General features: G+C 45.4%; 1 protein-coding gene across 1 annotated transcript in view; it reads right to left on the reverse strand.

Moving 5' to 3' along the window:
* LOC144934747 (uncharacterized) overlaps positions 1–17,959 on the reverse strand; it is a 106,473-nt gene that overhangs the window by 18,791 nt on the left and 69,723 nt on the right. Inside the window, exons 4-5 of the mRNA XM_078860854.1 lie at positions 12,656–12,889; positions 4,513–4,587 (exon numbers count right to left, since the gene is read on the reverse strand). Coding sequence (XP_078716980.1) covers positions 4,513–4,587; positions 12,656–12,889 — 309 coding nt within the window. The remainder of the gene's footprint in view (positions 1–4,512; positions 4,588–12,655; positions 12,890–17,959) is intronic.

The following is a 17,959-nucleotide window of genomic DNA, read 5'->3' on the forward strand; positions in this document are numbered from 1 at the left end:
AACTAAAAGCTGCTTTGTAATTCTGATCGTAGTGTTTTATGCAGCATTCAAAATGTACAAAACGGGAGACAAGCCAAGCAAACACAAGTAAGACGTGCCGTCTTCAATCGAGCACGCTGCGTGCTACTGCCAGGATTCAATTCACCAGGTTCTGTACACGAGACTAATAAAAATTCGCACAAGTGACTTAGCACCCTCAAGCATGTACTTAAATCACAGGACACTCTGACCCATGAGACCGCGATGACACATACACAATAGGCTCCCAGCCACCCTGGCACAGTCAGCGATCATGCAGAGGCAACGCCAATTTAACAACTTTACAACTTAGCCCGGAGGTCAACGTGACAATTCTTTCCGATCAAGATTTAGCAAACGGTACTCGGCATCCCTGCACTTCTTCGACGGTTTGGCTAATCATTCTGCGTTAATGATGTGCCTCTTAAATACATTACGATACAAATAATAGCATACAAAGTATTGTGTATATATAACATGAACATAACTGTGCAGTGCCAAGCCTTGAAGGCATCACTAGGATAGCACCCAGGGCCTTCTCCATTCCTTTTGCCTCCCTTAGGGCCTGCCCTCTAACCCCGAGCTTGACGTTTGACCTGCTGCTGTTATTAATCCGGATTACTGCCAGTGGCGCGGATCAAGCCCTAACTAAAATCTCTCATCTAGTGTGGATTTGAATCGATTCCCATCGATGGTGACATTTTAATTAAGTGGAGATATATTTTCTAGGGTGAGATACGCTATCAATTCCGGATAGGTTCAAACTCCGAATCCGTTCCACATAAACCTCAACTAAACTATTTGTATTGTAGCAAGTAAGGCCCACCGAGCTATATAGCTCTTTTTCAGAATCCACCTGGCCACAAATGATAGCCCAATGAAGTTGCTTATCCCGTTGAAATGAAGAAAAGCCAAATAATCTAAACGCATGTTCATGTTTCTAAATTGGAGAGAGAAAAATCGGAGGACCCGGAGAAAAATCCACGCGACCACAGGGAGAACATTCAAACTCAAAATATACTGGCGTCAGGGTTGGGGTCGAACCCACGACCTCCTGTATACCAGGTGAGGTAGGTAACATCTTACCACCACGGTGCCCATATTGATACCAGAAATCACGACGAGAGTTGTGATTCCGATTTCGAGGGCAATCGCGGCGTGGGAACCCCCCCCACCCCAGTTCCCTGTCCCGCGCGCCCTTCCCCTCCACACAACACAGTAGCTACGAGGCCACAACGGGAGCACACGCGCGAGCTGATCTGCCAGGGCCCTACACCCCACTCCGCCTTGCCCCTGCCTGACTGGCAACACACAGGGGCGTCACGGGTGAGACGGCAAAAGGCTTCATTACGGTAATTTAAAACCACCTACGCGCAACACAACTAGCAATGCCCAGCACTAAGTAGGCAACGCCAACGGACGCAAGCTCACGGCAACATTGCCTCTCGCTCAGCAACCAAACCGCTCGACACGACCAAAAGTAATCCGACGCGGTTCCTCACCGGTCACACGAACCGACAATCACTAATTCTAGATTTGAAGCTTTCGTGACTGCAAGGATTCATATTCTTAGGTTTTTTCGGTGAAGTCACGTAGGTAAAAAAATTAAATTAATAAAAGCTTGTGTTGCCTCCGAAACGTCGTGATTTTTATTTTATTTTAATTTTACTTTTATTAATTTTAATTTTTTACCTACGTGACTTTACTGAAAAAACCTAAGAATACGACAATCACTAACCCAACGCTGACTATCTTCTTGGTTCTTTCGGTAAAGTCACGTAGAATGGAAATAATAAAATAATAAAACATAATAAAATAATTCTCACGACGTTTCGGCCACAACGCAAGCAGCTGTCCTCAGGTGGAGAACAGGTCTGTCTCCGGCCGAAACGTCGTGAGATTTATTTTATTATTTTATTATTTCCATTCTACGTGACTTTACCGAAAGAACCAAGAAGATGAATCCCTGCAGTCACGAAAGCTTTAAATCGAAACCCAACGCTGACTAGTTCACCTCGCCCAAACCGACCTCGCAGCCAGTTAGCACGACTCCTCCACCCGACAACCCCTCCCCCCCCTTGATGCTCGTACACCCCCAACCCATCCGTGTCCCTTGCCAGGTCCTGCCCCATTCCTACACCCCCCCCCTGCCCCTGTGGGGTCTTGGTGTGGGGGGCCGTTTGGGTCGTGGCATCACAAACGTGAATATAATTCCCCTACTTCAGCAAATAGTCGTTACGAAAAAATAAATAGGCAACGAGGTGCTTGTTAATCAGCGAGGGGCAGTCGTGTTTTTTTCTACAATTGTGCTGTGCGCTGCTCAAACTACATTAATAAGCTCCAGGTTTGTTTGTTTGTTTGGTGGCGGCTGCTGCTGCTGCTGCTGCTGCTCCAGTCTGGGACTTCATGTCGCTCTGTGGCATCGCTTTAACAGGCTACACACCGTGCTGATCACAATCATCATGATCATAATCAACAGCCATGAACAAACCACCGCTGGATGAATGCCTCCCCGGTGCCATCGCCATCCCTCAAAGTCGTGCCATTACATGAACCCCTCTTGCTGCTCACAAACACACGAGCTGATCTCTCATCGTCGCACCTTGACCGCGATTTGTTACTGACGTTCGGGGTGAGGCCCAGGTGCGTGATTCCGGCGAGTTGCCCTGTAAGGTGAGTACCTTCGCCAACCCACACTGACCGGCGTGGAGAAGTATGGTCGAAACAACACCCCTCCATAATAAACGGAGCCAAAGGCACGACCCTCAATCCCCCAGCAACCTGGTTCCACGAGCCTTGGCATTGGCGAGATAGGTGGCGGAGCAACTCTTAAGGACAACCGATATGCAAGCACTGCGTACAAACAGGATGGGCCTTCTGGAAGAGATTCACACGAAGTTGAAACGATTCCAAAGATGCTTTGTTTGGAAAACATTAATCTCTACAGAAGCCCATAGGACAACACAGGAAGCGTTATTTCATTCAGTGACGAACCAAACAACTACCCTGCCCTTTAATTCTAACAGCACATGCCACAAGTATGAACGCCACTGTGCTGCGTGTCAGAACGGCTTGACAGTGGCGGCCTGTGGACACTCATCTCACAGCTTGGCTGTCACGTTCATGAAAACTTCGACGCTTTTTTTTACATTTCAAGGAAAACACATGCCACGTGCGAGCTCGCGCCCTCGGGGACCCGGCGGTTTGCCTAAGACGCAGACGGCGACGTTAAAGCGGGTGCCAGGTTTGGTGAAATTGCTGGGCTGTTCTGCAATCCCCTAACAGGATTTACATTGGTGGTCGTTCCTCTCATATGAGAACATTGCTGCTAATGTTGTTACAGGCTTGCCTCTGGGTGGTCGCAGCACGAGGCACTGAGCGCTAATGTACAACGATTCCCAATTCAGCTTCATCTTTGTTGAGGAACTGAAAACAAGACAATGTGTCAGTGCAGGGTGACTGTCTGTGTGTCAGTGACTGTCCGTGTCGTGGTGACGTCACCGCCACTTAGTGGCGAATGGCGGTTGTTGTTGTTGTGTCCGTGTGTTATAGTGCCTATATGTGTACTATATTCTTAGGTTTTTTCGGTAAAGTCACGTAGGTAACTTTACCGAAAAAACCTAAGAATATGAATCCTTGCAGTCACGAAAGCTTCAAATCTAGAATATATGTGTACTCTTTGGTTCTCTCGGTAAAGTCACGTAGGTATAAAATAAAATAAATCACGACGTTTCGATCGCAACACAAGCGGTCGTCCTCAGGCGGGAAAAATATAATCCAGCAGTGGAACTGCTGAACTAGCGAGAGAGCTGTTACAATAAGGTTATATATGTGGCGAAGGGCAAGCAAGCGGGGTCTGAGCTGGAAAGGAATTCCACCCCCGGACGCAAGCACCTCAGTTGTGTTAATGGGGGAGATTAGGGAGAGAGGGATTGGGGAGGGAGATTAGCATGAATGAGCTTCCGTCACCGCATAAGCGTATCATGCCCGCATATGCGCACAACAGCAGTGTGAATGAGAGAATAGCATCATGAGAGTGCAATCCAAAGAGTATGGATTCCTGCAGTCACGAAAGCTTCAAATCAAGCCTATATGTGTGTTAGGAGGACAATGTATGTGTGTGTGTTAGGGTGAGTGTCTGTATTATGGTGATCATATGTCTGTGTGTGTCACGGTGACTGTGTCTGTGTGTTATGGCAATTGTGTGTCTCTGTGCCAGGGTATTAATGTTTGTGCGTGCCAGGGTGAAAGTGTGTCTGTGTCTCGCTCACTGTGTCCGTGTATCAGGGTGACTGTGTCCGTGTATCAGGGTGACTGTGTGTCTGCAATTGCTGTGTGTCTATATGCCAGTGCAGGTATGCGACCGTGTAAGGGGCGATTGTCTGCGTGGCAGGGTGACGAGAGGTCTGTGTGTTTAGGTGACTGTCCATGTATGTGTGGGTAATTACTGTACGTTTCTGTGTGTCCGTGTAGCAGTGCATCTGTGCGTCTCACCCTGCAGGTTCTGGATGGACTTTGACGAGACATCTGCTTGCCGCGTGCTCGCCTCCCGCTCCTCCTCCAGCATTGCTGCACACGCGGTTATAGCACAAAAAGACAAAGATCCCCCTGTAAGCCTCAACATAATTTCGGGGCAAGTGCTGTTAGCGAGTGACACCTATGAAGGCCTGTACGGTACACGACGGGGTGCGTGGCCAGCATTACACACAGGCTGAGTCGACCTAGTGGGAGGCGCAGGACCAGGTCAGATCATCGCCACCGGTGCTGGCCGTGGGCGGGAATCGTACTCGGGTCACTGGGTCGGTAGTGCAGCGTGCTAACCGAGATACTAACGCTCCCCACACACACACGAATGCAGTCCAGCACACATGCACAAAGATAAAAATACATGTCCCCTATTTATGCGGGTCCCAAATTGCCAATTTTTTCCATTTAATGTGATGTAATTTCAATTGAACACCTTTTTTATTGTCACGATACAAACGAGTTTGAAGAAAAATCTCAATCCTTTTGTCCAAAAGCATGGGGAGGACAAAATAATTGTAAATTAAGGTTTTGGAAACGTACACATTTTTTTAGTAATAAGCAGAAATAATCATAACTACAGTTGTTTACATCCCTCTGCCAATCCACTGCATGAAGGCCCCCTCCTGGTGTCATGTCAGTCACGAGGGATGTTTGATCAAGTTTTGCCACGCTGGTCAGTGGGGGTGGGCGGTCGTGGTTTAGACATCGCACTCCACCGGTGCTAGCCACGGCCGGAAAACAAAACACAGGTTACCGGGGTTCACAGCGCAGCACATTAACCACTGTATCACTACTACACTCATATTTATTTATTTATAAATATGCAGTGACATAGAATGGGTCTCTAGGGTGCGTAGCGCTGGTTACTGGTAAACAGCAGGATTGTGGGTGTAGTAGCCCGGTGTTCCAGCAGGGCACGTGATAGGCCGGGGTAAGGGATGTAGGGTAAAGGTGACAGAGGGGACACGTGGGGCGAAGGCCCAGAACCTTCTGGTAGGTTACAGAAGGGGGCGTGGTCGAGGGCGGAGCCAGGCCACGCTGGGGAGGATAAAAATTCACCCGTAAAAACAAAGTTTTTCACTATAAATCCTTTATATGCGTGGCATCGGTTTTGTTTTATTATTCATTTCTGTTTTTCTTGAGTAAGAGTTTCATTTTTATCACATTGGTATTTGAAATTAAATATGAAAAAAAAATTCCTAAAAAGTGTAAAATTTTGGAAACAAATTTTCACGAAAATAAATTGTCACGCACAACGAGTCTGTGTGCAAAATGTCAGCTCGATTGGATCACGGGAAGTGGGTTAAAAAACGGCCGAAAGATTTGCACGGTCGTAAGCGCGCAAGCAAGCAAGTGAACTTAATATAAAGTATTTAAAAAGGGAGGCCCCGACGCTGGGTCGGGGCTGTCGTTTGGAATGGAACCAGTCGTCTACGCAAGTCTTTGTCCCCGTCTTCACCTCCTCGGCATTGTGGGTCAGGCAGTGTGCCGGCTGTCCTGACCCATGTGTAGTTATCCCCTGTACTATGTAAGTGTAGAATAAACGTGTGTGCCTCCTATTATTAGTGTCTCCGAAGTGACTCACTACACACATGTACAGAACTATTTCAGTCCTCTATCCCTTCTGGAAGATGATTAGAGTTTACATCAATTACTCAAGTCATTATGAGCAAAAATACACATGTATATCCGCTGTGGACAAGCAAGTGCACATTCTTGCAGAATGTCATGATGCACATATAAATGCAGACTTCTAGATAATCATAATGGAAAAGATCCTCCATTCATGACCAGATTGTCAAAGCAGGTGGTTTTAGCAAGCACCTATTAAGGTTAGTACAGCAATATGCATGCCCAACCGCGTTTGCCTCCACAGCACCAATGCTGACCACAGCACCATGTCATCTTTGTGGAAAGCATTTGTATTGTGGTTAGTGCATTGAACCACATTCCAGTGGCCTGGGATAGATTACTGACCAGGAACCTCATTGGTACTAAGCATGCGAACCGTGTCCAGGCATTGGCTGGCTTCATTCGGTCATATCAATATGCACCTCTGGTATATGGTTGACCCACATTGCAGCTATTAGCCTGGACAAAAAAAACGCTGGAAAAATAAGTTGTAAACTGACATTAATACAGAATGTGTAACACGCACATGTGGAAACACTGTAGAGTCCGGTGCAATGTGTTCAAGGTGACTCATTTGAAGAGCATATCGGATCCAAGTCTTCCCCGTCGTCCTTTGAAAAAGCCAAGTATGCTGCCCGAGCATTTATTCTGCTTCCCCGGCTCCCTCAATCTCCTCCTAAATCTTTTATCAAAGTGATCTGGCACAGGGCATTGCTTATTTTCCCTGTCCTCCCCCCCCCCCACTAAAAGAGAAGGTTTCGGGCATCCAGGAGCCAAAAAACATCAGTGTTTGTGGACAATCACTCATCCACCACTCGTGGGTTGGGAGTGCACATAGCGAGACGCGCAAAAAGTATACAGACGTGGGGCTGGCTGTTAAAAGGCCTTCCGCCCAACGAAATGTTTGACAGCACAGAAAGCAAGTGTAAAGTAATAAATACGGGAACATTTCAGAGGTTTTTTTTTACACGATTTACATTTCGCTGTACCTTTAAAAAAACAAAAAACACAAAGAGAACTTGAGACCCATTCGAAACTCGAGTAACCCGATTTGGCACGAATGTGCAAAGGCCAGATGTTGATTTCTCATAAAGCTGTATTATTTAGCTGTTTCCTAAGACTCTAATTTTGCGGTTTATTTTCTTCATATTTTGGCAAAGCTGGAGATTAAAATAACCCTACGAAATTGCGCTGGTGTTATAATTAAAGGCCAACCCAATAAATAATCAGGTATCAGCTGGAACATCCACAAAATCTCTTTAAACACGTTTGCTGCTACTATTTTAAGTAAATTACTCAAGAGCTCCTTTAATGATCGCAAGTAAATTAAGTGAACACATAAATCATTCTAAACAGCCCATGAAAGCATACATTTCTTAAAAGCCGGTGAGGTCATTGATCGTCTGCAATGATCACTCGACTTCTACTTTTAATCTTGCTTGAAAAGAAAAAGGCTAAGGTGCAGCCCTTCAATTTCTTTCTCACGTCACTGCTAACAGAACGACCTCCAACATGGGACCTTTCCTGCCAGTCTCAAAGTATAGACTAGGTTTTAACCTTTCTGGCAATAAAACAGGATGCGTTAAGATGTTCAAACACCGAACAGAAACCTTTTGCAAGGAATCATGTCTGCATTAACCACACGTACTTGTGGTGAACATGCAAACAAAAAACATGCTCCGGTAAAGTCACGTAGAAGGGAAGTAATAAAATAATGAAAATAAAACATAATAAAATAATTCTCACGACGTTTCGGCCACAACGCAAGCAGCCGTCCTCAGGTGAAAACCAGGTCTGTCGGGGAGACAGCGTCTGTTTTATTTTTATTATTTTATTACTTCCCTTCTACGTGACTTTACCGAAAGAACCAAGAAGTTGAATCCCTGCAGTCACGAAAGCTTTACATCGAAAAATGCTCCGGTAATATATGCATTGTCTTTGAAACTGATTGGTCCACACCAGAGACAGCCTTCTTTAGAGACAGAACGGCCTCCGCTAAAAATGAATAATTGTAAAGACCTTCTGGAGGGTATTTGGCCTCCTCTTACACGCTGGCAAGACGTCTTGGAAGAGATGGGACTGCCAACCGTTTACTCCACCACACGCGACCATAACTCCTGGGTAGACAGGAGGTGGGGGATTTTAAGAAACTTCATTATTTAATATAGCACGCAACACCTCATATCACAATATATAGGTAATTTATAAAATATATATATATACCACTGAGGTTAAATTTCGCTCTGAAATGCCCTGGTGTAAAGGGCTCTGCATATTGGAGAAAATGAAATCTAAATTATTATTAGAAACGTTATATTTTCAAAAGTTTATGGTATAATTGAAATCCTGAACATATAAATGTATGGTATGCCACTCCATATATTTCCTTGGGAAGATTGAAAGCATACTTGAATCCACTAACGGCAGTGCTAGTTTTGTTTGCTTTGGGATAGCCCCCAAAAATTACTAATTTTATTTTGCTTTCTTTCTATTTGCAATGGCATTTAAGAATTCCAACGAATGCCAAAGTTGGAAGCGGTTCGTGTTCAGCAGCAAGTCACTAACAGCCAAATATGAGGCCACACACTTAATTTTTATTTGTAAAAAAAAAAAATGTTTTCCGGCCAACACGGTGAATTATAGCATTTCTGCCACCACTCAGGTGGAAACGTCACCACCACAAAATACCCCACAAAGCATCCTCACAAATCACCTCCACCTCACAAATTGTTCAGCCCCTGGGCTGTGAATGAGCCTCTGTGCAATGTGTTTCCTTTGGAGTTATTCGTTTAATTGAGGTTACCGGAGAGAGATTGAAACCAAAGCACCCCAATGCCACTTTACTCCGAGATTGTGTTCCCAACGCCTGGGTGCGCCGACACGGCCAATGACGCTATCGACTTTGAGCGTTCGCACATCTGTGACAAATATTAACTTGAATTCCTGCCGAGTAAAATACTACAATTAGATAAATAAATATCGTACACTCGGTGAAAAGTAGTAAAGGGGCAGCTCTTGAAATGTTCTTGCACAAGCCACTGCTAGCTACATGAAAGCCCCCCCCCCCATAGTGGTCGCTTGGCCTACTTCTTCTTACATGCCGGCCAGATGTTTAAGAAGAGCTGGGAGGACCCCACACCTTATCCCACTGCAAGCGACTTGCCGATCAACTAACTTTGGTGAATCCATTTATCCTGCTGGCTGGACAGAGGCGGGAGGGGGGTTTTTAAGGAGCACATCAAATCGGTGACCTCTGGATTGCAAGTGCAGCATGTTGGGTAAGCAATCCATGTCAAGGCTACATCCAACCTAAAGTAACTACAAAAACAAAGAATCACATGTAATTTTTTTACATTAATTCTATAACAAACAAAACGTGTGTTTCTGAAGCTAAACTCAACAAGCGGACAAAAAAAATTGGACGTGAATTTTTAGAAGATCCAGAAATTTGGTTTCTGCAGTTTTGCACCCAGCGAGAATGCTCGGAATGCATTGTTACTGTGCTTGCTTGCAGTCCCACCAAAGGTGATTAACTTGTGGGAAATTATATCTTGAACAGGTGTTAGTCAAAATCCCTCAAGTGTTAGATAAGGTTACTCCTTTCCTTCGGGCTTGTCTACAGAATGAAAATCCCCTTGAAATCACTTTTAATAGAGCCACTTTTAATAGAGTAATTTGTGTGTGTTTTGGCACAACGTGGGGAGGGGTGGCATCGTAATTCGCTCACTGCGCTACGGCCCGATGACTCGAGTTATATCCCAGACCACGGCTAACATCAGTGGTGACTGATATTCGTATTGGGCTTCTCCTAGGTAGACTCAGATGTCAACTAGTACCTTACGCAGTGTGTAAAAAATCAGCACTGCTGAGACAAAGGTGGCTGGGTGTGGTAACGGTCACACCAGGCCCTCGTGTGCCATTCAATGGCTGAATTGGTTCTTGCTAACAGCACATGCCCCCTGCAGTCCATGCAGATGATACAAGAGATGTGTACGTGTTTATTGGTACGACATAGCACGCAGGTGGTGTATTTGCCAATCACTGAAGTCTTTTGACCCATAACGCCTGCATATTTCTTATGGCACGCCATCAAATATGTCTGCACCACCCACATGTCCCTACAGTACACCTAGTCTTCCACAAGTGTTGTGCTAAATTACGGCTGCTGCTATTGCTGTGTGTTGGGGGGGGGTTAAATTTGGCTTAATTTTGGCCAACCCCATATTTATCCAAATTAACTGGGCCTCTCTTGTGACCTATTGTCAGACACATCATTTTCAAATCCACCAGGCCGTGCTCTGCACCTAGCCTGGTACAGGTACCAGAGGTGTGGACTCGAGTCATGTGACTTGGACTCGAGTCAGACTCGAGTCATGAATTTGATGACTTGCGACTCGACTTGGACTTGCATAACAATGACTTTGTCCCACCTATGAGATGTGGACTCGAGTCATGTGACTTGGACTCGAGTCAGACTCGAGTCATGAATTTGATGACTTGCGACTCGACTTGGACTTGCATAACAATGACTTTGTCCCACCTCTGACAGGTACTAAAGTGAGAGTAAAAGGTACCTGCGCATGACGGCTGCATTGTACGTTGACTGTGAATGCTGTATAACGGTAATCGGCGTAGAGTTTGGTCAGCGCCCAATTAAACACAACTGCGACGACTAGGGCGCCAATGTCAGGAGCACCTGGGATCTGGTTCCTCACCCACATCAACCTGGCTCAAAATGTAAAGCATGAAAATTACATAATTACTTTAAACTTTAATAGAACCCGAAACGTCAGCGCGCACTTGTTCTATTAATATCCGAGCGGCAATTAGATTGGGGCTTCGACAAAAGCACAACGCTGGCATGTCCTCTGGTCGAACACCGTTTGAGACTAGGCTCCAAAGAAAGCTGTCTCTGGTGTGGACCAATTAGTTTCAAGGACAATGCATGTATTATTGGTGTTTTTTGTTTGCATTCTGACCACAAGCATTGTGGTTAATGTAGACATGATTCCTTGTAAAAGGTTTCAGTTTGGTGTTTGAACATCTTAACACTTGTTTTGTTGCCAGAAAAAAGTGGAAAAACCTATTATCAGGTTTACAGTCCCTTCCTAAAAAAGATGTTATGAGTCACTACAGCTCACTGCTCGTGCACATCATTAGCCATTAGTTGGTGCGTTGAACAGTGTGAATGTGAGGTTTGGGAGAGACGAGAAATGTACCCCACCAATGTCATCTTTCGTATGAAACTTTGATCGGTGATCAAATATATTTTTGGTCACTGCATTTTAAATTCCGAATTAAACCACTTAGCTATTTAAGACAGCCCGTGAAAAACCGTGCCTCCAATTAGTGACTTGGCACTAATTGGTCACATGCACAAATTGGTCACATGCACAAATTGGGCACTAAACCCGGCACTTAATTTGCACAAGCACTTTCCAAACGCAAGCACCGCACGTGGACATGTAATCCTAATAGCGCTTTACTGCTCTAATTAACACTATTAAAAAAAAAAACACGTAAAACGGACGCATTTGAGCAATATTTACGCGCAAACATTACCATAAAACTAGCCGGGAGCGAGCTGCGCAAGGCCGGGGAGGCGAGAAGGAGGCCGGGAGCCTCGGCAGGTTTGTAATGTCTGCGTCAGAGCCACTGGGCCAGAGCTGCCAACACCCTGGGGTTGAATCTATGCAGGCACTTGTGATTAAAAACTAGATTATCGGCCCAATAACCGAATTAAAAAAACTTTCAGATTAAATTGGTTTAGGCTGCATGTGGCCTTTTCCACTGGTAAAGGTAAAGCTATCGAGCGACATTGCTGAAGAAGCCGACTCCTTAAACGATTTGGTGGAGACAATCATGAAAATGCTGATGTGTGTATGTATGAACCTGTTTCGCACCGTACATAGCCAACAGTGCTAATTGGAGGTGTGGGGGAAGGAAAGAACAAACTAAACACATAAAGCAGTTCTAAAAAAATGAGTTTTCAATCTAAATTATTTAAAAGTGCATAGCTCCAGTGATTGAAAACGACGGAAGTGAGAATGGTGATGACGATGGTTATGACAATGATGATTGTGCTGGTGATCACAATGGATGTCGATGACGAAAGCAATTCCTCTGCTCGTGCCGATTTACGTTCATAACGACGACGAGTGGCAATGACGACAGCAGCAGCGAGGGTGCCGATAAGGACACCGACCGCACGACGAGAGAGAGATGAATTTCGATTTAAAGCTTTCGTGACTGCAGGGATTCATCTTCTTGGTTCTTTCGGTAAAGTCACGTAGGGAGACCAGTGACTTTACCGAAAGAACCAAGAAGAGAGAGAGATGGTCACGACGAGGAAGAAGACGGCGTCGCACCGACAACGAGCAAGAGCTGGTCACGGAGCGGGCCAAGCACCGGGCGACTAACCCCCCCCCCCCCGCCCTCCCACCCAGAGCGAGCCGCGTTGCTCGGCGCCTCGTCTCACCCTCCAGCTCGCCGCATCTCGCCGTGAAGATTCGTCCGATCTCTTGCGTATCCGCCAGGCGGGCCCGCATCGCCGCGGGTTCCCCGGGGCCCTCGCCCTCTTCGCCCGGCCCCGGCCGCAGCCACGGGGGGCCCAAGGTCGCGCCATCGCCGCCGCCCGCATCCGCGTCGCCGTCATCGCACTGCTGGGCGGACAGTAGCTCCAGGAGGACCTCACGTGCCGAGAAGGAGACCACTGCACGGACACGGAGACAAGGCGAGGACACGCGCGCGAGAGTTTGATTGTAATCTGCGTGGCGGTTCAGGGTTAACCCGCACACTTATTGCTTTGGACGATGGTAAGAGATCGACAAAAGGTTGAAAGCTTGTGCAGTGGTCGTGGCAACACCACTGCATGGACGCGTAGACGAGGCGAGGACACATGCATGCATGTCCGCGCGCGTGTGTGCGTGTTTGTTTGTAATCTGCTTGGTGGTTCAACGTTAACCTGCACTTATTGCTTTGAACGGTGGTAGTAGATCAACAATAGGTTGGAAGCCTGTGAAGTGGTAGTGGCAACACTACCACAAGTGCTGTTCATGATGGCCAGCAGCAAAAACATTGCAAAATGTGCCATCATTTCCAACAGCAGGCAACCATGAGCAATAACACAAACAAAACATTTTCTAAAACAGTGCATGCCTCCAACATTCAAGATGTATACCCTTAGAATGCATTCAAAGGGTCCCATTTGAAAACGTTGTCCACCAAATAAATGTAGTTGTAATGCACTTTTTTTGCAGTAAATAGATTATTCGACCAGCACAATATTTTGAAAAACTGTCTAAGAATGACCGACGATGGAAAGTTTATTGACTGCTAATGGCAACATCAAACATCTCTGTGTGCGGGGTGACAGCACAGCTGAGCACAGCTGTATTTCAGTTCATAGTGCACCACGGGAAAGCCCTCGACGCCATGACATTTCTGGCGATGGTAAATATCAAACCAGCCGAGATATACAGGAAGTGTTATCTGCACAGTTCAGTGAAAGGCATCTCTCACGCACAAGTCTGGGGGGAGGTGGGGGGTGCAAAGGGTGAGATGAGAGTCGGCAAAAGGTTATGAGAACGAGAGAGCAGATGGTGTGCTGACCATGGCTTCACACCCGTTCACGAGGAACGTTTTGTCGTGACAACACCGATGTGACCGAGGTCCACGCATGGCAGGGGACCTCCTTGAAAAACCGGGATTCATTTATTTCCGATTTACTCTCAAATCGTCTCGTGGCATGTGCCCAGCGGCGGGGAGCGCGTATCAGAGGTCGCAACCGGATACCCGATACCCGTACCCGGGTACGGGTAGCCGTTTGCGACCCTGGTGCGGCCGGGTAACCGTTTGTCACTCATTTCGGGTAGGGTACTGGTAGGGAACGGGTACCCGTACCTGGCTGGGTACGGGTACGGGTACCCATTTGCGACCCTGGTGCGGCCGGGTACGGGTACGGGTAAGGAATCAAAACCCGTTTGCGACCTCTGGCGCGTATGCCACCTGTTGCAGGGATTCGCAGTCCGAAACCCCGGAGAGATCACCTTTGGTTGCTGCTACTGCTGGTGAATCAACCGTGCCGAAAAGCGTCGTCCGCCGCGCAGTGGACGGTACGGATTTGGTCAGGACTCGTGAACAAAAAAAGCAGGCCATCGTGTGCCAGGGTCATGGTCCAAAATTGCTAAAAAAAATTATTACCTGCAAATTACTCAATTGGAATTACGCATTGTAACGCAATACAATCACTCCCTACTACGAAACTACTACAGACTGTTTACGAAAACATAGCCATATGCCTCGTGCTATACGAATGGCGCTAATACGAAATAAACTTAATTATTTATTATGCCTATGGATAATGCAGATTAACACCGAATCACAATCAAACGCGAGTAAGTTACATGTCAGCAGAAGTACAAGGGCACGCAGTACTTTATGACGTCAAAACGCACGGATGCCGATGCCTAAAGGCTCAAAGCCAAACTTAAGTACTTTTAGGATTCTTATGGTTCATTATAAATGCCTGAGGCCCAGACAGACTAAAGCTCTAGATTTGAAGCCTTCGTGACTGCAAGAATTATTAGGTTTCAATGTAAATGCATGGAGCTCAGACAGCCAAGGTAAGATGTCTTTAATATTCTCAGGGCTCGGTGCTCGGTACGAAGCTCACTGAGAAGTATTGAAGCCACAATTCCCACGAGGACCCACCGAATCCGTGCAGGGATTTATTCGAGTATATTTTTTCACGCAAAAAATTCGTCCCGAGACTCAACACTGAGAAGGATCCTGTCCAGGACGCAGTATCTGGCGGTCTCCTTTTAAAGTTTGACTTAAAACTTTCGTGACTGCAGGAATTCATATTCTTTGGTTCTTTCGGTAAAGTCATGTAGATAGAAAAAAATAGTAAATAAAATAAAAACTACGACGTTTTGATCACGACGATCGAAACGCCGTAGTTTTTGTTGTGATCAAAACGTCGTAGTTTAGATTTTATTTACATTTATCATTATTATTTTTTCTATCTACGTGACTTTACCGAAAGAACCAAAGAATGTCTCCTTTTAAATTAGATTTATTTTTGTGGAAGAAAACTGGAGTGTCAAAAAGAAAATTAAAAACCCATGCCCCTTGGAAACCTACTGCATCCTACAGGCACCTCAATGCCCTCCTGCAAGCGAGCGTCTCGGATACATGAACGTTCCATCGCTTGCGTCTTCACCAACTTTACGTCCAAATCGTTTCACCCCAGGCAAGCGATTCCACGCCCGGCTAAAATCTTTGAGTCGTACACAGATTAAGACGTAACCATTTCCCATAACCGCTCTCACACATACACTGCCATTTGAAATGAATTCCATCAAAACACATTGCGAGGGACCCACTATTCTGCTCTTTTGCCGGTAAGATTATTAAAACCTCCTGTGTGACATACATAGGAAAGGAGACTCAAATAATCCCCAGTCTGTTGTGAAAGTATTCCTCCTTGTATATTCCCTCTGTAGCCTTCCCTTTACATTTTACAGCCACATCCTCAAGCAGGGCCGGATATGATAAACGAGAATAATTCCCAATCAGCAACGCCATTAAATCACTTCACAACTATAATGGGCCCTACAACATCCCCCCGTTAGTCGTACTTGCGGTCAAGAAAACAATTTCTGTTGCATTAATCTTTCCTTGGGGCTCTTTAACCTCAATTCAGGAATTGTTTCCATCATTCTCCTCCACTCGCTACACACGCACGCACAAAAAACTCATGTCATCTTTATATATTTTTTTTACTCTGATTTATACTACCCATGAACCATGTTGCTTTGTATTTTCTCCATATAATAAAACCCCAGGTCTCCGTTGGGCTCACCACCTGCCTAAATAGAGGATATGCCTGGCGAACAAAATATCCCAATTAATGTGTGGCGAGCAAGACTTAGAACTGAAATTAAAAAAATAAACATTAACGTTGAAAAAAACATTTTATTTACCTTGCTGAAACCAAATAGCCAGACTCACTAGCAGTTGGCCTCAGCTGGCCTCACACTAAAACGCTCGGGGGATCTTGAATGTTAAAAACTCTTATTTTAAACTCCTATTAACATGCACATGAGCCATGGTGACGCTTCATTAACGGCAGTTAGTTGGTATAAAAACAATTCACTTGTTCCTTAAAAATTGGACAGATGCTAATTGCCCATGACCGAGCCCTTTTTTTCTTTACCAAGAAGGCACGTGAGATGTATGTGAGAAGGTTAAAGTAAAAAGTAAATATATTTTATAACAACGGTTGTTTTATTTCACTGTTCCTCTGTTGAGTGTATTTTGGACACATTTCATAACTGTGGACAAATGCCCCAATTTACAGCACTCAGTGTTCTTGATCCTTAATGTAATGACTTCATGGTACGGTTTTGTGGCATTGCAATTTAAGCAAGGCCGACTTGAACTTGAGTCGAGTGACAGGTTAGTTTTTTTTTCCATTGCTGTCACTTGTTAAATCCATCCAGCGAAGCCTTCACACAAAACATATTTCGTACTTAAATTGTTGCCGTCTGAAAAAATTAAGAGTTAAGTGACTGATTGACCTCGGTGACTGTTTGGATTTTCTCCCCTGCATGCCACCAAAAAAGTAAAGTCTCACATGATACAGCTCCTCATTGCAATGCAAAGTGCAATGGATTTCACAAACCACCATTTGCGAAAATCTGCCATGCAGGCAGTGGCAGAGGTTGACAATCAAAGTCAAAGTGATTTCAATTTAAAAGTGAAGTGAATTTCTACTCAAATGAGCACTGGTGCAGTGCCCTGTACCAGTGGTGGAATTTCCATATTCCTATGGCGGGGGTGAGTCTATCCATAGGACAACCATTGTTGACTGGCCCCCCAAAGTGGTAACCATTTGATCAACCCTGAACCGATGATGGGCTGAGTCAACCCCCCAACCTGGATTTTTAAATCCTTTATATTAAGTTCACTTGCTTGCTTGCGCGCTTACGACCGTGCAAATCTTTCGGTCGTTTTTTAACCCACTTCCCGTGATCCAATCGAGCTGACATTTTGCACACAGACTCGTTGTGCGTGGCAATTTATTTTCGTGAAAATTTTTTTCCATAACTTTACACTTTTTAAGAAAATTATTTTTTATATTTAATTACCAATTGCTCAATGGTGGCAGGCAATCATCTGACCCATAGGTGGCAGCCATCTCAAGCCAGAGGACGAGAGGACTCTAGCCGCCACGCATATAAAGGATTTATAGTGAAAAACTTTGTTTTTACGGGTTAATTTTTTATTCGTGACCTTGCGCTTTGTGAGCCACCTGCTCTACCGCTGAGCCACCTGGCTGCTGAGATCCCAATAGTTGCAATCGGTTCATCGCAATGAAGAGTAAGCAGTCGAATTCACTGTCATTGGTGAGTAGAATATTGTGATGGCTGGCAAAAGCATTTAGTTGCATTCCTTAAAAAGAAATCACCTCCGATTTGCACGGTTGGCTGTGTATGGTGCGAAAGAAGTTCAACATACATACATTAATTCCAATGTAATTGAGTGCCTAATGCCTCGTCAAGAAGCAACTTAATCAAACATTTAAGCACCTTTACCCACTGAACTTTACTTAGCCACATCCGAGTCATCTTCTGCAAAACCAGCTTTTAATTCCGTGAAATCAAATCGACAATGCCCCATATTAAACTGAATATACCGTACACGGCCAGCCATAAATCTACATCGATTCTCCACGCACCGCATTCATGATTACCCTCCAACGCACGGAGGCAATATA

The sequence above is a fragment of the Lampetra fluviatilis genome, chromosome 11 (assembly GCF_964198595.1).
Source record: "Lampetra fluviatilis chromosome 11, kcLamFluv1.1, whole genome shotgun sequence".
Classification (NCBI taxonomy): Eukaryota; Metazoa; Chordata; class Hyperoartia; order Petromyzontiformes; family Petromyzontidae; genus Lampetra; species Lampetra fluviatilis.